Genomic DNA, 26,632 nt, shown 5'->3' with positions numbered 1-26,632 from the left:
CCCTCACCCCACTGCCAGGGCATTGGCATCACCGTCAACCTAATCCAGCAGAAGTTTCTGGAAAACTCTGAAACGAGAGCAAAAGGAGCTGCTTTTTCAACTGCATTCTGCACAAAAGAAGGCAACCCCAGCACAGAACCAGGGTGTTTCTAAGCCCCGTAAAAAGAGGAGCTACCTCTTGTCAAACTTTGGCCCAGAGATGAATTTGTTTCCAGGACTGATGACAATGGAAGCAGCCACCTGGACAGACACCTGGAGAGCAAGGAACAGGCCAGGGGAGCCCAGGGGAGTGAGCCCAGACTCTCCACTCAAGACCTTCCATTGCTTCTGCTCTTGGAGACCAGCCAGGTTGTGATTCCTGCTAACTTACCCGTGCGGGAAACCCAGGCTCTGACAGTCTCCCGAGGCATGTCCCCTGGGGAGCCACAGGTCTGTTTGGCACTAGCTGGGCACCAGCAGGCTGTGTGTTGAGGAGTTTGATTGTGTTACAATTTCCATTTTTAACTCTACCAAACACCTCATGCTATGCTGAAAGTCGACACCTTCTCAGGGACCCAGCCTGAGGTTCTCCAAGGAACCCAGATGGACTCAGGGCACCGTCCGCTCCCAGAGTCTTTCTCGAAGCAGCCACTGCCCTTTGGGGTTCTCTGTCTCGTAGTAGTCCTCCCCGGGCGGCGCCAGGGGCTCCAGCGCAAAGAGCTCTGCATCCCATTCCATGTCTTCTCCCGAGAAGTTGAAGAGGATTTGTCTGGAGCTCCCCAGGCTGCAAGGGAGGGATGAACAGGAGAGTTAAGTTCGTCTCGGCTTCCGCATGGGGAAGGGATGCTCAGAAGACGACCACCCTGCCCCTGGAGACCAGCAGATTGTTCCCCTGGTCCTGCGCCTTGTGGGGGACCAAACGGTGTCATCACAGGGGCTGTGGATGGGCCTCACTGAACCTAGGTCTGGTCTTGAAGGGGAAGGATGGGTGACCAGGGCTGGCTTGTGGCTTTAATATATCCAGTGCACGGTCTATTATTATGGGAGGAATATGCCGTCTAGAAAACCCCAGAATCCCTCATGATTCAATGGCTTTTGCAAAGGAAAACAGCTGCTGAGTCCTGACTGGCCCTCCTGCTCTGAGAGGCGAGGCCCCACCGCAAGGCCTGGGTGGGCAAAACCCGGAGAGAGCTCACTGCTCTGAGTCGGCAACAGGAATCTGGGGTTAGTGATGGTAACCAGTCTTAGGACAGGAGGATATGGAGGAAAAGAGGACAAAGGAGATGTCCCAAGAGGGGCCTGGCCAGCAAGACGTTCTACATGTCAGCATCTGTCCAACACCTTCCATGCGGGGGCATCTGGGTCACTTGACATCGGTTCCCTCTTAGTGCTAAGCTCTGTTCAACCCAAACTCTCAATAAAAATCTGAGGCACACGATGCGTTAGTGGCACTTAGGGGAAACAGTGAAAGCAGATGGCACAGAGCATGAGGGCTAAGTGGGCCAGACCCCAGGCCAAAGCAAGTTAGGAGTAGGCGAAAGCAGTGAACCAGGCCAGAGAGTAGTCTACCAACAAAAAACCTTTTTTAACTAAGAGCACCCACTCCAAAATGTACAAGAATATTTCTTGGCAAAAGAGATTGGGCTCAAGGCACCTTAAGAACTACCCCAAGCATCTGGAGGACAGGAGAACACCTTGGTTATGCTATTTAGCCCAAGCACTTACTCTTTTTTGCAGGCTTTGGGCTTAAATTTCAAGGTGTTGAATGCCCCTTCCACAGCCTTGGGCAAATAAATGGGGTGCCTCTCGAGTCTCCTCTGAGTGCCGATGGTCCTGCGCTCGGTGCTCCTTCGAAACTGGCCGTCCGCGGTGTGCAGGGCGTGCACGGCGATGTCCTCGGAGTGTCTGCGCGGGACTCGCAGGATCCAGTTGGAATGCAAGCTGTGCTCCCGGGAGCTGGTGGCCACTGGAAGGGGGAAGCAGGTGACTAGGAAGGGCGTACTCGCCATCGGGAGGAACACAAGGCAAAGGGAACGGTGCGTCCAACTGGAACTCACAGCAAATGGGCAGAGACAACCACGTTCATAACAGCAAAGTCTCAGAAAGGCCTTTTGACGCTGCAGCTGAAGTTCGGGGATACAACGGAATATCATGTCCACTAAAAATGAGGACGTAGATCTATATTTATCAACTTGGAAAGATGCCCAAGATGTATTATAAATTGTTAAGTGAAAGGAGTCCTATTTTTGTTTCAAAAAAATTGAAACAGGTCTGTGCATGTGTGCTAAAAGCACTTGAGAAAGGACATACACTCAAATGCTAACACTGATGATTATCTCTGGGTGGTAGTATTATTATAGGTCATATTTTTTACTTTCTTCATACTTTGGTGTGTTGGTTGATTTGATTTATAATGAACATATATTATTGTTGTTATCAAAGAAAAATGGCCATTTCATGACAACAGTCATTTTCTTTACAACAATTATAACTGTGAAGATGGCGCTTGCATCCTCAGTGGATTTTGTCATCCTTTTGCAGATATCACAGATTTCCCAGGGCGAGGGCCACTTTCTGCCAGGAACTGGAGGGGCTGTGGGAGAGGAGAGCTGACAAGTCACCTGCAAGTGTGCATGAGCTTGGGGAATAGGGGCAACCTTCGTGAAATTGCACAAAACCCAGTTTGAGAACCCAAATCTCACAGATGCACATCTGTCTAGGCTGGAACAATAATGGTAAATCACAAGCTTGTCATCTTTTGAGCATTAGACAAAACACTCATGCACATTTAATATTGGTGCCAAAAGCTGTTATCTTAGTATCCAGGGGCCAGGAACACTCCCCTCCCCTAATAAAACTGCACCATAGGGGGCCAGTCAAAGATTAAAGAAACTGACAATTGAGCGATGGAATTTAAAAGTGGGCTAGACTCATGAACGTGTTTGGATTCTTTGCTCTCCACCAAAAGGGAGCCCGTGCCACGCCTCGGGAAGGAGAAGCATGGCCTCAGTCCTCACCCTGGCTCCTTGTCCAGAAATCCAGGCTGGGCCCAGGCAGGCACCCGGGGCCTCTCCTACCCTGCACACCACCCTACTTCCTAGCCTGGGTAGGGTCAGAGCTGGATTTTCAAACATAGTTTGTCTATTCCCTCTTTAAAAAAATTGTGATGAATTGTCCATAACATAAAACTTACCATCGTCACCATTTTTAAGTGTGTGGTTCAGTACTGTTAAGTATATTCACATTGTTGTTCAAGCAATCTCAGGACTCTTTCACCCCGCCAAAATGAACCTCTGGACTTATTAATCAACATCCCCCTACACCCCCAGTTTCTCTTTCTTTAATCATGTCCCTATTGCTTTCCATCTTGGAGTCTCAGGAAAGTTCCACCTGTCTCAGCTGCGTTAAGTGGACCACAGGGAGGGAGTTTTTGTCCCGGGATGGCCCCAGATGTTGGAGGGGCAGGCTGGAGTGGTGGCAGCCGGGACAACTGAAGCACAAGGACCCCAAAGAGGATGGCTCGGGGGCCAGGCTGTGGCTTGCAGGTGCAGGGCTTCCCTCTAATCAGGGAGGTGGGATTTCTGATAGCCTGTCTTGTAAGTCCACCCCAGGGTCCCCAGCCCATCCACGCACTGCACCACGGCCCTACCCGCCTTCGGCCACCGAGCTCCCGCTGCCTCCCCTCCACTCACCATCAAAGTCCACGTCTTCGTTCGGCGAGGCGGCCTCAGCAGCCCGCGGCCGTCGCTCTGTGTCCAGCTCCGCAATGATGGAGTCAAAGAAGGCCATGGCCTCGGCCACGTCGGCGCTGAACTGCGAGTATTTCTTCGAGGCTGGTTTCTGTTAGAGGGGAAGAAGGGGAGGAGAGAGAGTTGCCTGAAATGCTGAAAAGGGTTAAATATTGAAGGAACACAAAGTACACCTGACTCCTGTCTGTTAAAAGTGGAAGCCTAGCCACATGTAGTTAGCTGTCCCCCTTCAAAGAGCCCACTAAAATGAAAGCAAGGACAGAATCCAGTGGAAACCCTGATGACAAAAGAACAAGAGAAAGGCGGAAGATGGATTTCCAGAAGCTTCTGCCAGCCAAAAGCAATTGGAGAGGTAAACGGCTGGGAGGGGGACAATTCTACCTTCAGGCAGTGGACGTGCTCCAGACTTGGCGACACTGGGTACACCGAAGGCTGGGTGGGGATGTGAGAAGGAAAAACGGAGGAGCTAATTGAAAGTCTCTGTGTACAGCAGGCCTGGGAGACAAGTGTCCTTCCTGCAGGCAGGGGGCGGAGGGCGCGTGTCTGGAGGCAGGTCCATACTCTTTTAACCCCTCCGCACTTCCCCTTGCTGCCTCGTCCACCTGAGTGTTCTCACCGGCTGACTCCGATGCATCCACGGAGACCTGGCTGAGAGAGCTCCCTCTCCAGGAAGCCCACCCCTCTCTTGGGCTGTTTCCCACCTCTACGTGCCCGGGGGTCTCAGAACCTAACCTAATTCCACTATGACACATATCATTTTAGAGATTTTTTTGTGAAGCAGGCAAGAGAATGGAGAAAGCCACCCAACCCAGACCAACCTCAAAGGAAGGATGAATATTATTCAATAGTAATACAAAGTGCACAGGGTTTGCATCTCCACACCCACCTGCACAAGGAGAGGACATCTCCAAGTCTCCAGAAGGCAGCTACCCTCAGTGTTTGGCTTAATGCAAGGTCTCAGTCTTGTTTGTGTGCATCGTATACTTTTTTTTTATCTAGGTTGCCCTATGATTTGATCTAAGCAATTCAGTCCTAAATGTCTCCAGAAGTAGGCCTTGGCCAGCAGCTCAAAGCAGCCTGAATCAGACGCTATAGTTTGTTAAAGGGTTTGGAAGAGAATCAACTTTGGTGTCTTAACTATTAAAGGTTAAGAAAACAATGAATATCCTGTCATCAGTTAGGTTAACATGAACACCATACTGGTGTGAATCTTCTAGATTCCTCAAGTATTATCCTCTGAAGATAACATTTACAAATTAAAAAAAGAAACCACTGGCATAGAAATCACCGCCTCAGCCACTGAACTCTCTGCCACCAAAGCTAGTAGACAGTAGCCCTTTCAGCCACACTTTTCCCAAATCAATGAGTTCAGATCATTGAGTGATTCTGATACACAGCAGTTGAATTGCTGCTCTGCGGGACCCAGACATGGGAGAGGGAGCGAGGGAGCCCATGAACCCTCACCTTGATGTCTGCTTTGGATGGAAACTCAAATATTAATATCAGTCATGTTCCCTGGCTTTGCAAGAGCAGACAGAAGTGTCTCCACGATGGGAACACAGGGATAGGACCCAAGGGATCAAAATATAGGTCATTGAAGAAAGAGGACAAAATTTTCTGGGTTAAAAGGCCCAGACTCCTCCTGTCCTTGTGTACTTCCTGTTGCTTAGCATACAGACAGGCCCAGGTAAAGGGCTCCATTTTACCTGCCTGGGGAGGGGGCCGTGTGCGGGATGAGAGCATCCCACCTGCAGGGGTGCACCTTCCAGCACCCAAGCATTACCTACAGCACCTCTTAGGCAGGTATTTCCTCTGCTTGCATTCATGCAGTTTTGTTTGCTTCCTGGGTTTGATGTTTGGCATCATGCATCCCTGCTAGACTTCATTCTGGCTGGACATAGCTGCTGCTCCAATGTGTTAAAATGGCTTGGGATTCTGAGCCTATCTGCTGTTGCCAGGGTGACCAAACATCCTGCTTTGCCCAGGGATCCTCCCAGTTTATGCATGTTATCCCAGTGTGATTAGGAATAGTGCCTCTTTTCATTCTCCAAAGTGGTCCTGGTCCCTCTTCCCAAACTACAAGTCATGCCATCTCTACATTTCCAAGTGTGTTACCACCTGCAATAAACTGACTGTTTTACTACCAAGCTACTGTATATATGCCTAGTACTTTCCTAAATTCTTCACTTTAATCCACATTTTTTGATTATCAATCTTTTGAAAAGAATTTATTTGAGTTCTGCATTATCTTTCTTACCTAAATCTTATCCACAATATATCATCTAAAATTTCCAGATTTGGTTTATTTAAAGTGATCTAGGAAATTGGAGGCACTAATGAATAAATTTGAGTGCAAAATTCTTCTAGATCTTCAGGATTTTTTTCAAATCTTTCATATTTGCTTTCTCCAAACCTCATTCTGTTGCTTTTTTTTAAAGCAACTCTCTATTATTGAATCTTTCTAAAGCATCCAACTTAGTTTTCATAGAGGAAATTCTCTTTTTTCACTCATATTTCGTTGTATATCACATTTAATTAAGTTACATTATTATAAATTGTAATATTATAATAAGTTCAAATAACAATAAACTGGTTTGGGAACAAATATAACTTAATTTTAACAAGTACATAATTCAATTTATGACAGTTGAGAAGTACATAGGCATACCCCAGTTTTTAAAAATGATTTATTTATAGAAGTTTTTAAATACAAAAACTGTAGAAAATATAATCATAACCCCATATACTCATCATCAACTTCAACCACCATCAACTTTGTGCCATTCTTGTTCATCTGTCACCTTCCCACTTCTTTTCTTAAAGCTAATCCTAAAAAATATAATTTTATTCATAAATACTTCAAAATGTACCTTTAACAGATAATTTTTGGCAATATTATCCACTGGCATTATTATCCATTATGTGTGGCTAGCCTTCCACTTTTAACAGACAGGATTCGGATGTATATTGTGGTCCTTCAATATTTTCTCTAAGAAACCTCTTTACAAATATAAAAGGAAAAAACTCTATACTTAAAAATATTTTCCAGTAGCATCATATAAAATGCATATATTTCACAAAAATCTTATACACATATAGAGATGCCGTTTTCCATTGTCATCCAGCTTATATCATCTCTGATGAGAAATCTGCTATAATTTTATCTTAGTCCCTCTGTGTGTAATGTGTCTTTTTTCTCTTTGACTTTTCAGCAATTTTATTATGATATGCCTGCATTATGATTGTTGTTGTAATTTATCCTGCTTGTTGTTTTCTGAGCTTCTTAGATCTGTGGTTTAGTGTACGTCATTAATTTGGGGAAATTCTCAGCCATTGTTATGTCAAATGTTTCTTCTGTCCCCTTCTCTCTTTTTTCTTCTCTGGGATTACAATTACACTTCTGTTAGACTATTTGACATTGTCCCACAGCTCTCAAATGCTCTTTTCTATTCTTTTTGTTTTTACTACATTTTCTTTTCTTTCTTTTTTTTTTCTTTTTTTTTTTTTTTTGGTCTCTTTATGAATTGGTCCTCTTTTTATTTTTAAATGTTTTTTTAATAATTTTTATTTCAAAATATTAGGGGGCTACATGGATGAATTGTATAATGCTGAAGTTGGGGCTTTTAGAGTTCCTGTCACCAGAATAGTGTACATTGTATCCAATAAGTAAGTTTTTAACCCTCACCCCCTCATGTCCTCCCCCCCTTCTTAGTTTCCAACGTCCTTTACACCTGCAGTCCCCAACCCCAAGCCGCAGCCCGGTACCAGTCTGTGGCCTGTTAGGAAACAAGCCACCCATCACTGCCTGAGCTCCACATCACCCTCCCCCCACCCACAACACCCCACCTCACCCCACCGCAGTCCATGGACAAATTGACTTCCATGAAACCAGTCCCTGGTGCCAAAAAGGTTGGGAACCACTGCTTTACAACACTTTATGACCATGTTTTTTCACTACATTTTCTTTGTGTGTCAGTTTTGGTCATTTCTTTTGACCCATCTTCAAGTTTGTTGATTCTTTCATGGTTATATTAAGTCTACGGATGAACCCATCAAAGGCATTATTCATCTCTGTTATTGTGCTGTTCATTTCTAGTCTCTTCATTTGATCCTTTCCTACAGTTTCCATCTTCCTGCTGGAATTCCCCATCTGATCTTGCATGTTTCCACCTTTTCCATTAGGGCTTTTAACATATTAATTATAGTTTTTTAAGAAATTCTCTGTCTGATGGTTCCAACTGTCTGTGTCATATCTGAGTCTGATTATATCAGTTGCTTTGTTGCTGGGCACTGCATTGTTTTCTTGTTGCTTTTTCATATGACTCATAATTTTTGTGGAAAGCCAGGCCTTTTGTGTAGGTCAATAGACACTGAGGTTTCTATGCCTGGAAATGGTTTTTCCTTTGGTTAAGACTTTAGTTTGGCTTAGAGTCAATCTAGATAAGAATTTAGTTGGGATTGGGGTCTGTTGCTGCTATAATTACTCCAAGTGCCTCACAGACTTTAAATTCCTCTAGTAATGCCTTGTAATTAAAGTAGAGGCTAATTTTCCAGAGAGTTTCTCCTTGATGTCTTCTGCAACTTCAGTTTTAGGTCTTCCTTTTGCGCTGCCCTCAAGAGAGGGTCTCTGTCTATGCCTTTGCCCCATCCTAGCAGTATTCCACTGCTGTTTACTACTTGATGCTTGTTAGCATGGTGGTTAGAGGCAGGGGGGCATGCACTGCTTTTCTGATTAGACCCCAGTTTCAGGCAGGCACTGTGTCCCTAGGGATGTGGCTTTCTCTGTAGCCTTGCCCTTCCCCCAGCTGTAATTGTGAGCCCAGGATGCCTTAGAAATCCGTCCCATACTCCCCTCCCCTACTAAAGTTTTGTTCCAGAGGGAGATAAGAAAGAATAACCTGGGCAGGGCTCCATGAACTTCCCTCAGCAGCTGCTGTTCCCTCCCCGAGGCCTGCACCATAAGGACACTTTCGCAGGACTCTCTGCCAATCTTTTGTGAGCACCCACTGAGGTTTATGGAGAGTGAATGGGAACTCCATCTATATCTGCAGCCTCAGGGACTCCCCACTCTCTCTCCACTCACACTCTGCCACCACCAATTTGTCAACAATTCTAGGTGCAGGCTCCTTACCAGCGTCTGTCTATATCTGCCCCAGGGAGGCAACTATAGTCATTCTGTCTCTCCCTGCAGGTTGCTCTCTCCCCTTACAGTTTGCATTGGTTGGTTTCCCTGAGACCTCAGTTCTCTCGCGGTTTCAGAAAACAGTCATGAACTTGCAGTTTGTCTGTTTTTTGTTGTTGTAAGGATGAGAGTGATAGTCTTTCCAGCTCTCTGTATCCTGAACAGAAACTGACAATCTCTCCAATTCAAATTAAATATTATAGGTTTCATACTTAAATTCTTCAATTTATATTTGTATCTCTTTTACACTGAAAATCTTCCTTCTATATGACATTAACAAAAATTACTTATTTACTTTATATTATCACATATAATAGTTTCAAAATAATAGCACCAACATTACCAATAGTGAGCCCACTGAATGCAATTTAAGGTGTGGGGTGTGTGTGTGTGTGTGTTGTCCTTGGAATGCATAACCAAAATTCTGTTTTAAAGTCCCTTGAAATAATTCTTTTCTGTGTGATTATGCTGTTGACTTGGTAATCAGTTAGGTTCATAAGCTTCAGTTCGTTTTCATGTTTTAGGGATTGCTTTTTTCCCTTTTGATTCAATGCTTTATAAAAGCATGTAAGCAATACGCATGGTTCCCAAACCAAAACTGTATCTAACACTCAAGAGAGGGCTAGCTAGCTTCCAGGCCAGCCCCTTCTCTTCATTTTCTCTATCCCTTCTTTAGTGTTTTGTTTATCTTTCCATCATTTCTTTTTGAAAATATAAGCAAGCATGTATTTATATTTGTATTTACTCACTTTTTTAAAAAAATAAAAAGGAGCATCCCACATCCACCTGTGAACATTGCTTTCTTCACTCAGTGTGTCCTGAGGCTTACTCCGTAGCAATAAATAGAGGTCCTTCCCATCCCTTTTAATAACTGCACCGTTCTCCATACAGACACTCTGTAGGAACAAAGGACAGTCCCCTATAGATGGATCTTTGGGTTGTTTGCAATCTTTTGCTATTACAGTTAGTGCTGCAACGAAAACTCCTGTGAATATGTCATTTTGCCTGTAATACTACAGTGTGGGGTAGGCTTCTCCTTGTAAGTACCCAGCTTGCTATGGGTGTTTTAAAGAGACAATGGTAAGCACCAAGGGATCTAGCAAGTTAGCTAAGTAGGATTAGGTTAACGGAGTTTCTATTGTCCCTTCTATAAAGTATACTTTTAAATGTCTCCAAATGGATTTTGTGCTGATTTTCTAAGCACCAAGTCTAAGCTACAAGTCAGGGCTGAGCCTTTTTAAGCCCTGGATTGAGCTCAGGCCGATTTCAGCCTTTTCTGCCTTCTCACAATTTCCATGGGGCTTTCTGACCTCCACTATGACATTCCCTTGGTGAGTCCTTCAGGGCTTAAGCTAATGTCACAGGAAAATCTACTTTACAAAGAGGTGGTTGTGCAAAATGAGACTTCAGTCATCAACACCCCAAACCGTCCTCCTTTCCCAAAGTCACAACTCCAGGCAAAAGCGGATCAGCTTCCCTCCCACTCTCCACTCTCTTCTAGCCCAGACCTTTTGGTCTCTGGAAAGGCTGTGTGACGCAGCCTGAGTTTCACAGGGTCTGTGCTCCCCTGCCATCAGCCCTGCAGCAGCCCCAGCAAGAAGGCACTTTCTCTGACAGCGTCTGTATCACATTGCGGACTCCACTCCAGTTTGCCTTTCACACTTAACCCTCCGTGGCCTCAAGGTTATCATTTTCCAAGCCTCCCCTGCACCATCTCCCCACCCCAGGCCTGGGCCTCGGATTACTTTTCCCAGATGGAACCTTTGCATTTTTCCAAACCAAACTCCACTGTACTTCTCATTTTAATCTCTAATTCCTTGAGGGCAGTCTCTGATATTTTTCTGCATTGCATAGCAGCCTGTCATCCTGCCTTTTTTCACCCACCCTCTGGGTACCTGGGCTGCCCCCTTCTCTAATCTGTTCATTTTCTTCTATGCTCTGTCAGTATTTATGTGCAGGAGCCCTGAATTCCCCAAAACGAACCTCCAGTTATAAACACCAACATTCTGTCAGAGAGGAGAGGAGGGGACATTCTAAACCCACCCAACGCCAAAGAGACCACCACTAAGCATCCATACCCCTCTCACGTCTTTTACTTGGCAACTACCCTCACCTCCTCAGGGGGTCCGGACTGCTCACGTGTCACCTCCTCTCTGAAGCTTTTGCCAGTTGCAGCAGGCAGACCCAGAACATCTTTTCTATGCCATTCTCTGTCTTGTGTGGGTAGGACTGCTACAGCACTTTGTATTAATCCACACTAGACCAGTGAGCCTGAACCTCTTCTTTGAGTTGGTGTTGGCAAACAACACTTATAAATATGACATGCCCTCTTTTGATAAATACTCACTGCCAGCTGCTGCATACATGAGGGAGGTCATAGGATGCTCACAACTCCCAACATTCTAATTATAATTCTACCTGTTTTTCTTCCAAGAAACCTTAACATACCAGTGTGGTTCAGCCGCTGCTTCAGACTATGGGCTGCATTGGGGCAAACATATTGTCTTTTCATCTATGAATACAGAGCACCTATTTTAGTGCCCAACACAGAGTAATAAATATTTGTTGAGTGAATGAATGTATGCCACTATATACATGCCATTATGTAATATTTATAGTCTCCAACCAATTTTCATGTTGCTAATGTATATGTTTGGATTTAACTTGGCAAATTTTAAGAACTCTATACATCTTATTTCTTACGGAGTACTGATACTACTCTCTGGGCTTATCATACTAGACATGTGAATGTCAATATTAGCAATGAAATTCTAGGATTAAACGTGGAATTGGTCTGGACTGAGACCAGCGTACCCTTGGATCATTCGTCTGGGAGAAATTAAATGTAAAACAGCTCAAATTCATCCACAAGCAATTTAATATTATCAAAAGAAGGTAGTCAGGATAAACCTTAAAAGCTCCATCTAGTGCACCCTTTTTGCCTTCTGCTATCCTTGGGATCGATATTCAGGACCAAGTCAAAAGAGATACTTATCTCTTTTATATTACAGCACCTACAGAAATGTGTATCCATAATTGAATAGGCTTTTGTGAAAAAAGAATGGGAGTTTATGAAACAAGAACTGTAGATATGAAAACAAACAACTTAGAAAAAAGTATAGTCATTGAAATTTAAATACATAGGCACACATACCCACACACGAATTTTTACTAGATAAGCTAAATGGTAGATTTGCCAGGGCTAAAGAAAAAAATCAGTGAAGTAGACAACAGAGCTGAGTAAATCAACACAAAGAGACAAAATAAGAGGTTTGTTAGGAACTTTAGTATAACTAAACCTTGGTATTATCTATTAAAACTAAACATTAAAGTAGTTTGGGAGCACAGCCGCACGTCTGTCTCTGGTAATAGAGGTTCTAGACTCATAGGATCCAACTGATAGTTTTAGGCTTATTTTCCCCAGCTTTTTAGTCTTAAAGCCATTACTTCTTTTGGTAGTACCTCCTAACTCCTTGCCTTATATGTCATCTAAATGATCATTTGACTTTAACAAAACAGTGAGTGAAAAAATTTTGCTCACATTTATCAAACTATTAGAAGCCTAACTGATAGAATTGAATTACTATGCTTGAAACATAGTATAAAATCTTCACATACAATAAGTGAAACATCACAGTCCAATGAGAGAAGGGATAGAGTTGTCAATAAATGGTGTTGGGAAACTTCGCTATTTGGGGAAAATTCAAGTTGGATTCTCAGTTCCTACTACATATCAAAACAAATTGCAGATAGACAAAAAGGTTGGCTTTTCAAAAATGGAACTATAAAAAAGGGGGAACAATGGCAAATATGCAATTGATCTTGAGACATGGAAGAACTTTCTAGGCGTGACAGCAAGGGAAGAAATAACAAAGACAAAAATGAAAGACACAAAAATCAGTAGCATCTGTACATCAGACAATGCCAAATGAAAAGATATATAATAACTTGGAGAAAATATTTTTAACACACATGGCAGACAATGTGCTAATATCCTTAATATAAGAAGAGTCCCTATAAATAGATAACAAAACTTCAATACGGCCAAAAGAAAAATTTATAAACACATGAATGGACAATACACTAAACAAGAAGTGTGCATTAGTATGACAAAAAAAAAAAGACCGTTCTTCATGCAAGCAATAATCAAAGTACCTTAAAATAATGTAATTTATCTATTAAATTGACAAACTTAAAAGTAATGACAGTATTTGACACAGATAAAGTGCAATAAGAAGAGCTTATGTGAAACCCACTGTTGATGAAAAATGTAAATTTTTAAAATGTTTCTGGAAAGCAACATGTTAAAAGAATCTCTAAAAGCTAATGACCTTTAACCTTTGACCCATTAATCATACTTGTAGGAATCTCTGCTAAAAAAAATTACTCTATAGACATAGAGAAAAATGTATTTATTTATAAAGCTTAACAATTGTTTATAGAAAGTGAGTGGTTAAATTTGCCTTTCAAACTTTTGTTATCAAAAAACTAGTTAATGAGATGGAAGAGAACCCACAATATGTAACATTAACCAAAAAGAAGAGACTACAAAAATGTATATATGGTATGAACCAAATTTTGTAAATTTACACACACAAACACACACACATTAGGGTTGTCAAATTTAGTAAATAAAAATACAAAATGGCAACTAAATTCCAATTTCAGATAAACAATGAATAATTTTTTAGTATAAGTGTGTACCAAATATTGCATGGGACATACTTATACCAAAAAATTCTAATTTAACTAGGCATTCTTTATTTTATCTTGCAACCCTAACACACATATGTGCAAATATACAGGAAAAAATGATTGAAAGAAAATATACATAAAAATTATATAGTGGTTGTCTCTGGATGGTAGGAGTCTAAGTTGCTTTTATTTTATATTTTCTTCCTTACACTTTTCTGTGCTTTATAAATTTCATCTAAAGAGCAAATATAACTTTATCATCAGAAAAATATGTATAGATTAAAAAAAGCATCCTTTTGATAGTGGGCTGTGACCAATTACATAGTAGATATTTTAATTATTAGGATATAATTCCATAGGAATGTATTCAAACCATATTCTACTCCATTAGAAGCAAAAGGCACACCTCTACTCATCAAAACCACAGAACTATGACTTTTCTAAATCTTCCATCAAATTTTGTAACAATTTCCTTCTTAAATTACATTTGGAGTTCCTCAGGCTATTGGTTTATTGAGCATCTACTATGTGCCCAAAAGTGTGCTTAGAGGTTGGAGTTAAAAAGATAAATAAGACATGATGCCTCTGCTCAGTGAGCTCACAGTCAGTGTCAGAGTTAAGCAAATGGACAGAAAATTACAGTGGGTGTGTTGAGTGCCAAGACATGGCTCAGACCCAGGAAGGAGGGAAATGCACTAGATGATGGATGTGGGAAAAGATTTCTAGGGAAGGGTTTTCTCTGCTGTCTCGAAGGATAAGAAGTTAGCCAGATGAATGGGGTGTAGGGGAGAGGAAAAAGGGAGGAGGAAGTATTGTTTCTGGGCAGAACAACAGCTTGTGCTTGGAGGATAGATTAGGGAGTATAATTACACATCTTGTGGCTTGACTGAAAGGGGCTGCAGGAATCACATGCATTGTTACAAATTATTATTACGCTGTCTGCCATCTTGGGGAGACCTCTGCCAGGCATAAGGGAATATGTTTCTGCAGCTCCTATTGAATTTGTACTGCCTTTCAACTCCGTAAATCAGATCTGGGCCAAGAGATAGAGACTGCCTCCCACCCCCCAGTAAATTATGCTTATTGAAAACCTATATTTCAATATCATTGTGTTTGCCAAAAGTCTCCCCAACAGTTTTGAAAAATAATTCCCAGCAGTGCAAAACAGCCCATATGCAATTGATATATGAATGATTTGGAATCTTTTTAGATGAATTGGATTCAGATCCTCCTGCCATAGAAGAGAAAGAGCCTTCTATGTGCTGCTGACATGGCCTAATTATTATGAGCCAAGACTGAGTGACCTTGATAGAAAATTGATTCTGAAAGCTAACAATCATCACAATAAAACTATTTTCAGTAAAAATTAATTGTTTTTGGCAGGCATTCTCCAGAATTCAATTCGTTCTTTTTAAATCATTCTTATAACAGGTGAATTTCTTTAGTCGGGGGCAGGGGGGAGGGGGAAGGAAGAGGGTACATCTTGCAGCTAATTCATCCAGGCAGACATATCAGAAATCCAAGCTGCTCAGAGCCAGGAAATCCGTGAGAGAATTAGTGAAGTTTCTTCTGACCGTGGTGGGTGACCAATAGCCCTGGCCTGAGAAAATGTCCAACCCAGACTATCTGGACTGTGTGGGGCCGATGGGGGATGCTGCAGCCAACCCCAAACAGCCCACCCTGGCTCTGTGGCCAGACTCTCTGAGGCTCTCCTCCACGGTCTGGCCAGGCCAGGGTGCACTCGTGTGGCCCAGTTCTCACAGGCGGATGCTGGCTGTTTGCCTGTTCATCTGGCCGTAAAAGCGTAGGGAGCTGTCCTCAGGGAGGACCCCAAATGCCAGCACTCTGGTCAGAGTCAGAGCATAGTCTCAAACTTCTTTTCTTCACTTCCCATCAAAAACCAAGCTGATCAGCCCATAAGGGAAGGAAGTTCTGGCACGTGCTACGATATGGTGAACCTCTAAAACCTGCTCAGTTAAATGAGCCAGTGGCACAAATACTGAACACTGCATGCACGATTCCATTTATATGAGGGAGCTAGAGTGGGCAATTCATAGAGATGGAAAGTTGCACAGAGGTCACAACAACCTAGAGAGAGGGAGAAATGAGGAACTGGTGTTTAATGGATATAACGTTTCTGGTTGGAACGGTGAAAAACTTCTGGAGATGGATGGTAGTGATGACGACACAACTTAGTGAATGTACTCAATGCCACTGAATTGTACATTTAAAAATAGTTACAATGGTCATTTTTTGAATTTTTAAGTATTTTACTTTAAAAGACTGTTTCATATTTAAAGAAGTAATTGTCAAACTTTTTATAAAAACTTTCTTCTGATTCCTAAATGAAATATTTTTAATGTCCATGATCTCTTAAGGAATTCGTTTTCTAGTGTACTACTAGCAATAGTTTCACAAACTGTTCCAAAAATATGTTAATTAGGGTTTAATATTCTTTTGGATGAATTATTATGGGTTTACATAAATGATAATTTGGAAAAGTTCATGAAAGTCTAGTGTGAAGGACTCTGGTTATTGTCTGGCTATCAACAATTTGAAAGATACCTAGCAGTATGCATTTTTACTCTTAAAAAATCGACACAAAATCATTTAAAGAAAAGCACTTAATTTCTTAAGAATTCATTGACTTTAATAGACTTCATTATCCATAATTTGGGGACACTAAAAAGCACTCACTTAAGGAACTATGAAGTGCCACGTTGAAAATAGTAAATGTTATGCTATGTTTATTTTGCCACACGAAAAAAAAAGTTGAATTGTGTGATGAAAATATTCCAGAATTAGATAGTGGTGAAGATTATACAACTCTGAATAGACTAAACACCACTGATTTGTGCACTTTGAAAGGGTGAGTTTTATATATGAAAATTAAAGCTATTATTAAAAAAAAAAAGTCAAGCTGAGAGAAGTGATGTTAATGAGAAGGAGAGAAAAGAGAGAAGTAAAATAATCCACAGGAGGAACCCACAAAGGCCAAAGCCCCCGGTGTGACCCTGGAACAAACTGCAGAGGGAGTGACTGGCTTTCTAACGTGCTAGGGAGGGGGAGAGGTGGCAATAGCAAGACAACAGGACAACTTTTTACTTTTCACAGATGTTTTTCTCTCCTGGGGTGAACCACGTCTTCAGAGGATTTTGCCGAAGGGTGTGTGGTTCATCCATCCCCCTGGCACCTGAATCCTCCCCTGGGCTCAGAAGGAACACACCCCTCTGCAGAATGGGCCGGGAGCCAGCATGTCATGTTTGGAGGACAAGTAGGAGTCAGGAGTAACTGCTGGTTGTTCCTGAGGGTGCCTGGGTGGTGGCACGGGAGTGCTGCAGAAGGTCACCGCTTCTCCTCACGGGCAGAAACACCCACGGTGCCCAGAGCAGAGGGGGGCTTGCCCTATTGTTTCAGGGACTCTACATTCCAGGACAGGACCCATTTCAAATATGCTGTCCTTCTGCCACGTGCACTGTGCCCGGAGTTGGAAATTCTAACATGTGAGCATCCGAACAGTGAGTCCCAAACTGCGGCTCATGCCCAACACTGACACAAAAATCCTCAGATACGGATTTTTGTTGTTGTTTTGATTTTAAAATGTTGCAAAAAATGTCTCCTTCATTTCTATAATGGCCTCCTATTCTGAGGGAGGAGCAGATCGTCACAGGGCCTGGCAGGGACCCCACCGTGCAGGGTCTCTGGGGGCCTTCCCACACCCACCCCGGGCTCACCTCACTTCTACTTTGTCCTCACTTCCTCCTCCCATCCACCCACATGGGTGCCAGGCAAGGAACAGGAGGGAGAGTATTTCATGAAACTTTTGTTTTGCTTGTGTGTTTGGGTAAACTGGGACAATATCTAAAATATATCTCTTACTGCTATGAATCTTAATCAAAATAGCTTAAAAACCACCATCTTGCCACAGAAGAGGGATAGACAAGGGAACTTAGGTTCTAAGATGCCTGGGGCTGGTATCTGCAGGGAGGGAGGGAGGGAGGGCCAGCGGTGGTGCCCTAGGGCCGCAGAGAACACTGCTCAGTCCCTAAATGAAGGCGAGCTGTCCCTTGATCTACAGCACAAAAGACATCAGACTTTGCAAGTTTATAAAGCATCCACAAGTGACTGACAGTACTCACTGCTGATGCTCTGGGGATAGAAAAATGAAAAAGATACTGTTTCAGCTTCAAGCTCACCAAGCTCACTGTAGTCCACCAGGGGAGACACACTCATTTCAGCAACTCACAATAGGATGTGCTGAATGCCAAAACAGAGAAGTGTCCAGACCAATGCTGGAGAAGAAAGGAGGCTAATTCTATAGAGGGGTGCATTCACTTCCTAGGGCTGTTATAACAAAGTGCCATAAGCTGGGTGGCTTAGAGCTACAGAAACTTATTGTCTCACAGTTCTGGAGGCCAGAAGTCTGAGATCAAGATGTCAGAAGGGCCATGCCCCTCTGAAGCGACTGGTGAAGGACGTGTCCCAGGCCTGTCTCCCAGCTTCTAGTAGGTCCTGGGCTTGTGGCAGCAAAACCCCAGTATTCATGTGGTGTTCTCCCTGTGTCTGTGTCTTCATGTAGCAGTCTTCTTATAAAAACACCAGTCATATCAGATTAGGGGCCCACCCTACTCCATGATGACCTCATCTTAACTAATTACATCTGCAATTACCCTATTTCCAAGTAAGGTCACTTGCTTTGGTACTGGGGGCTCGGACTTCAACATATGAATTTTGAAGGGATACAGTTCAACCCATAATAGGGGTCAGGGAAAACGATGGTGTTGCCCTAAACCTTGAACATCAGAAGGGTTTTCTCCCAAAGCAGGAGGGGAATGGCATTCCAGGGGGAAGGAGCCTCCTAGTCCCTGTGCCTGCAGTGCCCAGAGACCCAGGCAGCCATGGGCCACCCTGCCAGCCACAGAGCCTGCACCCGTCATTCCACAGGCAAGCCCCGCACACGGGTCTTTCTGTAGGAGCTGTGGGGAAGGGGAGAAGCTCATCCAAAGGCTGCTAAGAGACTCCTGCACCCAACATTTCAAAGTGAGTAAATGTTGGGGTACCTAGTAAATGCCAGGTGTGATCACGTGCAGCATCTTGCCGACTCCTCTCAGGGCATATCATTATTTCCATTTCTATGCTACAGAGAAAGAGGCCCAGGGAGGTAAACCTCACTTGACAAAGACACACAGCTGGTAAATAGCAGAGCTACAATTCAAACCTTGGTCTGATTGACTTCAAGGCCCCTTCAAAACTCTGCCCTGATTGCACTGTGGTGAGAAGCATCTCCCAAGGAAATCTGTATCAGGCCTGTGTCCTTCCTCACGGCCATTTGATGGGCCCGGAGCTGGTCACTCTGCTTCTGTTCCCTCCGTCTGCCTTCAGAGGACTCAGCAAGGAAGGGAGCTGGCCGGGTCCAACAAGTGAGGGCTCCATGTGCAGGCAAACAGAGTGCCTAGAGGAAATCTAACCAGAGCCTAGAACCCCTGAATATTCAAGCTGGAAAGGAGTTCAGAAACTGCTGCAACCCCCTCTGTTATCAGAGGTGACACCAAAGGAGGGGGTGACTGCCCCACGAGCCTACAGCTAGCTGGACACAGGGTCAGCGCCAGGACCCAAGACTAGGACCCTTTTTATGGGCCCCAACACTGACATCCTTTTGGAGTTAGAAAGATTATTTAAACTGCTCCCACACCTGGTATAACATGCCCAGCTGAAACCAGTCAGGTTAGGCCAAGCCCTGGAGATTTGATAGCAGGCCAATCAGTCATTCAACATTAATGGCGCTTGTGCAGCCTGCAGGATGTTCCTGGGAGACAGCACGGCAGTGGGAGACAGGCTGGCTCTGAACACCTGCTAGTACAGGTGTCAGGAAAATGACTGACGAGAGCATACGACAGAACAGCCTCCAACCACGGGCATCAACACCAAATTTGAGGAAATGAAAGCAGGAGTAACTGAATGAATTGGGGACTCATAATTGGAATCAGGTGACCTCATGCCTGCAGCAGGGTCACCGTGCCAAAGTTGCCCTGCTGTGATACAGAAGGAGTTCTCCCCCACCCTCTATACTGGCACTACTGGAATGCTCAAAGACAGATGATGTGTACAAAACACTGTGATAAGTACCAGCAACTGGATAAATGCAAGTTCTTTCTTTCGCTAATTTCATGCTTGTGTCTGTCTGGAGGCCTCCAGTGCCCAAAGTCATCAGCAGTCTCCGGAGAGGCACAGACTCTCCGCAGCCACGCCTGAGCCACCAGCACGCCTGGGCCCCAGGTACACACGGAGCAAACCCTCCCCCTCCTTGGCTAGCATGGGGCTAAGCACCCAGATATTTGAAAGCATCTAGTTCATACGAAGATTTCACTTTTCACCAGGACTTTTAGATGCAATAATAACATTTTTTTAAAGAGTAATAAATTTGTTGGAAAATTATTGGCTGTCATCCAAATGCCATACAAGCATTGTCTCATCTGTAAAGTCGGGCAGTAAACGGCAGACGTACAATGCAGGCTCAGGGGCCACCTGACACCAAAGCCCACGTCTTCCCCCGCAGGCTGCTCTGCAGACACCATGAGCTGCTCCCCCGCGTTTCCTCAGCAGTCAAAATAAACACGGGCGTCCCCATTCCTCCCCAGGCCGGAGGGACAGCCCTGGGAAGTGTCTGAGGACCACGAACCACTGCTCGGAACGTGTCAGATTGATCAAGCCCTGCCTGGATGGGGAAAAGCTTTCAGACAGGTGACCGACTCTCATCTACGTTGTGCACTCAGCAGCACTTACCTTTGTTTCTTTGGGAGTGGACCGGACAAGGGCCTTTTTCCCCCCTTTGGAGGACTTGGAGGAGGTCGAGGAAAGGCCCTGGGGGCGGTGGGGCTTCAGGTCCCCCAGGCTGCTGAGGTACTTTCTGCGCAGGGCCAGCAGCTCCTGCAGGTACTGCAGGCAGTCCTGGGTGCGGGAGGACAGCCACGCGCGGTCCTCCTCGCGCTGCAGGTAGTACAGGCCGGAGTCCATGCTCCCGGGGCTTCTGCATTTCTTTAGGGACTCGCTGAATTTCTCCCCGTGGTCCCCGACCACGTACATGGAGCTGCTTCGGATCAGCTTCACCGCGGGGCTGGCTCCGTCATAGAAGGGGCTCTCGGCTGCCTCCCTCCTCTGCCGGCTGGAGCTGAAGACGGAGTGGATCTTTCTGAGCATGGTGCCCGGTGTCGCTCCCTGGGTGCCTTCCAGCCGCCTGCGCGGCCGCCACCTGATCTAGCCGGAAGCGGAGGAGGCGACATCCAGGCCTCGCGCCATCTGCCTTCCAGGAGGCCTCGGATCTCCGGGACCCCCGCGAGCCCGGCTCGGTCAGGCGGGTCACCCGCGCATCTCGCATGGGGGGATGTTTGCATCCGGTAGCCAAGATGCCATAAACAACCCGAAGGTGGAAGGTGGTGCGCTGTGAGCTTAAAAGCAAATGACCTGGCTGGCTTAGTGAGCCATTTGGTGCCAACAGCTGCCGTGCTCCGCCCTGGAGGGCCCAGCTGGTGGAGAAAGCGTGGCAGCGCCTTGCCTCGCGGTTACCTTCTCTCCTTTTCGCCTTCCCCCGCCGGACGTGGTCTCACCCAGTTTGACTTGATCTTGGTGCGGGTTATATTTTTACATTTCTACCTGAGTTGAGCTGGCCCCAGTCCTGAATTCTCTGGGTCCAAAATGAAATTCTACTTAGTAGCGACAGCCCTTAGCCAAAAACTGCGTGTTACTCGGGGTAAAATCCAGTCCCCGGAGACGGGCCAGGGTGGACACAGCCAGGCCGCTGGCAGGAGCTCGCACATCCCCCGACAAGCCCGGCTCGGGCAGGCACCTGAGCGTCCCGCAAGAGCCTCGCCCCGAGGTAAGGGGACCTCGCGGTGTCACCGGATAGCAGCCCATTGTGGAGGCGGGAGGACTCAGATATCCAGACCGCGACTTTTTGCACAAAAGCATCAGGGAGCTGAAGGGTGGCCACGTTCATGGGGCAGACACGTTCTTTAGCCTGAGCACATTTGAACTCGAACCGGTTAAAATCAGACATGAACTATTTTTTCAAGAGCCTTGTATGAGTACATTAGAATCCCAGGGATCTTCCCTGTAGGATTTTTCTCAGGCAGATGCCAAACATCATTGTTGCGTTGATAATTCTACACAGTCTATTCTCTCCTGGACTTCCATCAGAGAGCTGAAGCCTGTAGTCTCTGGAACAGGCGTTTTCTTAAGCTGCATGGTGTTAGGGACCATGGGCCCCAGGAAGTGTATGTAAAGTGTTATTGGATAGATTTATTAGTATAGTTTATTTTTGCTGTTTTTTTTTAAAAGAAAGCAAGAAAGCATTTGTGGTTTTATCAGATATTGAAAGAGGTCTGTGACATAAAGAAAAATATTTCAAAATGTTTCTATCCTGCTCTACCATGCTTTTCTTCCTGTAGATATAAAATAACATTATAAATGTATTTGTATCGAGGGCATCCTCTGCTTGTGGCGTTCTCCTAGGAACCAGGCTGACATAGCCCCTCACATGTAGAAACATTCACGCCTTACAGTTGCAGACTGCTTTAGTGTTGGGGAAGCATTTCCACAGGTAGTAATTTTTTACTGAGTGTAGCTTCCTTGGCCGAGAAGCATCACTTCCATTATTATCCTCAGTGGTCGTCAGTTCACAGATGAAGGGGGTGCCCGGGAGAGGTTACCAGGCTTGTCCAAGGTCTAAGTCGGGTGAGTGTAGAGCCAGTCCTCAGACCCAACGCTCCAGCTTCCAGCCTAGTGTGCCGGTCCCACTCCCCCCCAGCCACCGTGGACTCATGAAGTCACAAGTTCCTAGGTCTTTGGCGGGGTAGCGAACCCCCTTACAGAACCAGCCCGTTTCTCTGGATTGACTTGGACACAATCTAGAAGCTCCCAGGATGGTCAAGTGCTGTCAGAATTTCATCTCAGAGGGATCCAGGGGCTGTGACTAAACAGCCTTTCTCGGTAGCTTGTGCTGGTGGGTTTACGATGATGCTTATTCTGCGTGGATTCAGAAAAAGTTTAAATAGATAAAAATGAAGTCTACCTTCATACACAGAATGTCACAAGCAAACTACCTCTTGATCATAAAGGAAAGAAAAATGTCTCCCTATATATTCTCCCTGTCTCAACTCTACCTCCCTGTTGGATGCTTCTCAAGGGCCAGACTTATAAAGAAAATCAAGAGAAAAATCATACTGACACCAGCTCGCAGAGCATTTCATGAACATTAACGGACAGGACATTTAGCTGCAGCCACGACCCAAGTAGTTGACTCTCATCACCTCCTGTGCCTGTCCTGTCCCCAAGCCACCCCTCTCCTGGAGTGCCTACTGAGCTGGTTGATGGAAAGAATGCTTTCTCCCTAGGAAAGTATTTGTCATCTCTGCTAGATGAGGGAAATTCATCCAGAATGCCAGCTGCCTCTATCATACTTTCTTTAGATTTTTCTCATGGCCTCAACTCTAAAACAAAAATGGGTATGAAATCATCTTGTGGTTTTACAACGTGTATTCCAAGGACATTGCAAATGCCCATCAAATCCCAAATCAGGCACGCCAGCTTGATTCTTCCCATGCGTTGTGGAAAACACTGGACGAGCACCTACGCAGGGAGATAGAAGAGCCTCTCACCCAGCCCCGCTGCCACCAAGTGCCCCTCACTGGGCACAGACCAGGCTTGCTCTTTGCGGAGGTATCAGAGCCTTGAGGCTTGGCCAGAGAATCTGTGTAAAGTGACTCATGTAACAAAACTTGCTTTATTCCAAAATTCCCCAAAGTTAAATGGCAGAATCCCAGGGCAGCAGCAGACCAGCCCAGAGGATTTGCTCTGTAGCAATGCTGGGTGGGGGCAGCTATGGGCTGCAGGTGTCGAAGAAGGAGTGAGCTTCTGTCTGCTCCTAGCAAGCCTGATCTTGCCGGGGTGCTTGTGGTCCAGTGGGCAGGGCAGGGTGGCAGGAAAGATTGAGAGTGTGGGCCTCACTCAGATCTGGTTTGAATCACAGCTTGGCAACCTAACAGCTTAGGAAAGTCATTTAAACTCTCTAAGCTTTGGATCCCTCCAGTGCAAAGTAGATACCACTTATGTCATAGGGTTATCGTAATGATTAAATGAGATAATATATCTTTTGAACTACATCTCCCTTCATCCCCCCTGACCTCTGGTAACCACCATCTTATTCTCTCTGTGGATTAGACCTTTTTTTTGCATCCCACATATAAGTGGGATCATGCAGTATTTTTCTTTCTGTGTCTGGCTTACTTAGCATAATGTCCTCCAGGTTCATCCATGTTGTGGCAAGTGGCAGAATGTCCTTTTGTAAAAGCTGAATAATATCCCACTGTATATACATACTACAGTTTCTTCATCCATTCATCTGTCATCAGACACTTTGGCTGCTTCCACATCTTGGCTATTGTGAATAACGCTGCAATGTGCACATATGTAGGAAGAACACGTCTAAAGGTCTGATGAACAACATGAGAACCATAGTTAATAATATTATTGTATTATATTTGGGATTTTTGCCATAAGAGTAGGTTTTATGTGCTCTTGCCAAAAGCAGGGGTGGGGGTGGGCAGTAACTATGTGAGATGATGAATATGTTAATTTGCTTGAATACAGTAACCATTTCATTATGTATATCAAAACATCATGTTGTACATCTTAAATATATGCAGTAAAAAATGAAAAAAAAATAAATGATATAGAGAGACTATTTAACATGTCATATTTGCTCAGTCGAAAGCAATTATTACTTTTAATAATATAAAGATATTATTACTACTGCTTCTATTTTGCAGCTCCCAGCATACAGTTGCCAAACTATTAACCCCAGGCAGATATTTCAGATCCTGTCATAATTCAAGAGCCTCTGGTCCTTCAGTATTTGTGGAGATCACAGGCTCAAATGGGCCAGCCTTAATAACGACCAGCTTAGAAATAGCCAGTTTAGCCCACTGCCCTGAACAATGACAAATTTCCCCGAGATGCCAGCTGGGTCACACTGTCATGAACAGCCCACCGGTTTACAGGGCACATGACCGGGCATCTCAGCATTTCGTGGCATCAGGCGAGCACCTCATCATTTCCCTCCCTTCAGTCGGATGTGTTGCGTGGTTTCGTGGTACAACCTGGGATAGTCTCCGAGGGACACACATTTCAAGGTCATGGCTCCTTTACTCCCACCAGCCGGCAACTGCACTTCCTATAGAGTCCTGAGTCACAGGAAACAATCAGAACCTTCCTCCCTAAGTGCACATCTGGAAACCCCCTTGCTGCGTCCCTGATAGGAAAGCGACTCTGAGTCAACACTTCCCAGAAGGCAGGTGAGTGTGGGGGCGGGGAGGCTGGTGAGAGGAGTGAAGTCGGAGCTCCGAGGAAGAAGGGGAAGCCGAGAGAAGGAAGAGATCAAATACATGTGCTGAATATTGAATGAAGGGTAAGATTACAAAGTTCGACAACATGTATCCCATGTCACGGCGGTCCATTTGCGCAGCGTATTGGAACATTTAGCTTTCTCGTTTTGCTATGAATGGTGAGGGGAAGAATTTTCCCTGGAGACCAGCTTCCTTGGCTCAGACAGCGATGCCCTGCGCTTTGGATCTTTGGCCAATGAGGCACAGCACCCCGGGGGGAGCAGAGCAGCTCCAAATCCTCCTAGGCTTGGAGTTCCACATACCAGGACCAAACGCAGAATAACAGGTGGCGTTGCCATCCCTTCTTACTTTAACGTGCTTGGGAATTCCTAAAAAATGTGCCTATAAGCAAACATTAGATCCTCTGAGGTTTACGAGACTAAAAATGTCCTGGTGCCTGAGTACACAGAGGGCTGATAGGGGACTCACGGCCTCATTTAGGAGGCATGGCCCCAATTTGGGAGCACTGTATAGATTGCTGCCGGTCAAGCAGAATGGGCACATCTTACAGTGGGAGGCAGGTGAACTCAGCTAAGCCAAGACTGGAGATGAGCAGTGACAGACTGGCTTGGAGAAAGTTGGACGGGAGGGAGGAGGCGGCCACAGTCAGCTAAAGGAGGGTCTTGACGGCCAGGTCAACAACTTGGGATTTGATTGCACAAAGTACCCTTTATTGGAGCTCTGGGAGCCCAAAAGACATCATTCAATTTAGGAAAAGTGCCCTCTCCAGGCAAAGGCCAGGCAAGCAGCCTCTACTGGCTCCCTTGGCACAACCTACACAACCATATGTGGCAACCCTGACTGGTTAAGAACTTAGAACAGAAAATGATGTGGCAAATAGAATTGTGAGAAAATCCCATTTAGAAACCTCAAGTAGGAGCACCATAAGACACAAGAACCTTCAGTGCTCTGTTTATCTATTACAATGTACAAACCATCCCAACACTTACTGGCTCAATTAAATTAATAATCATATTTGCTCACAAGTCTGCAATTTAGCTGGGCTTCTGCTGGGCATGCCAGTGGCACTGCTGTGGCCTGCATTCAGTGGCGGGCTGGCTGGGGCTGGGCTCAGCTGAGGAGCCTCTCCTCCCCAGCAGGGTGGCTGGAATTCTTAGGTGGCCGCTCAGGGCTTCCACCAGCGCAAAGGCAGAAACTGCCAGGCGTTCAAGCTGAAGCCGAGACCTAGCACCATGCTCTGCCACACTCCATTGATTTGGTCAAATCACAGGACCTGCTCAGATGAGGGGGAGGGGCCTACATAAGGGCGTGAGCACCAGAAGGACGGCTCACTCAGGACACAGGTATAATAGACTGTCACCGTCCCTTTGGGAGTTAAGGTGGCCATCCAGGTAGAAGGGCTGAAGACCTCATTGGAGGGAAGCCAGTGAACCTACTTTTTTTTTTAAGAATAATCTTCAAATCATTTATATTTGACTTAGGGTATGTTATATATCCTGTTCAGTTTATTTTTCTAAGCGCATTCAGCTAAGATTAATGGCAAAATAGGTAACATTACCCAAAATCAAGCTTCATAAATCATTGTAGTAATAGGTCTCATTTTTCCCCAAATGTAAAAGGGATGTGGA

General features: G+C 45.0%; 1 protein-coding gene across 1 annotated transcript; it reads right to left on the bottom strand.

The window, feature by feature from the left end:
* Positions 1-588: 588 nt before the first annotated feature.
* On the bottom strand, positions 589-20,802 carry C13H13orf42 (chromosome 13 C13orf42 homolog). The gene is made up of 4 exons (XM_045567074.1): positions 20,389-20,802; positions 3,672-3,819; positions 1,705-1,945; positions 589-763 (listed from the first exon to the last, which is right to left on the bottom strand). The coding sequence occupies exons 1-4, from the start codon at positions 20,800-20,802 to the stop codon at positions 589-591; spliced, it is 978 nt and encodes a 325-aa protein (XP_045423030.1).
* Between the last annotated feature and the right edge of the window lie 5,830 nt (positions 20,803-26,632).

The sequence above is a fragment of the Lemur catta genome, chromosome 13 (assembly GCF_020740605.2).
Source record: "Lemur catta isolate mLemCat1 chromosome 13, mLemCat1.pri, whole genome shotgun sequence".
Lineage (NCBI taxonomy): Eukaryota > Metazoa > Chordata > Mammalia > Primates > Lemuridae > Lemur > Lemur catta.
The sequence above is the reverse complement of the archived record's forward strand: the minus strand, read 5'-3'. Positions and strand labels throughout refer to the sequence as shown.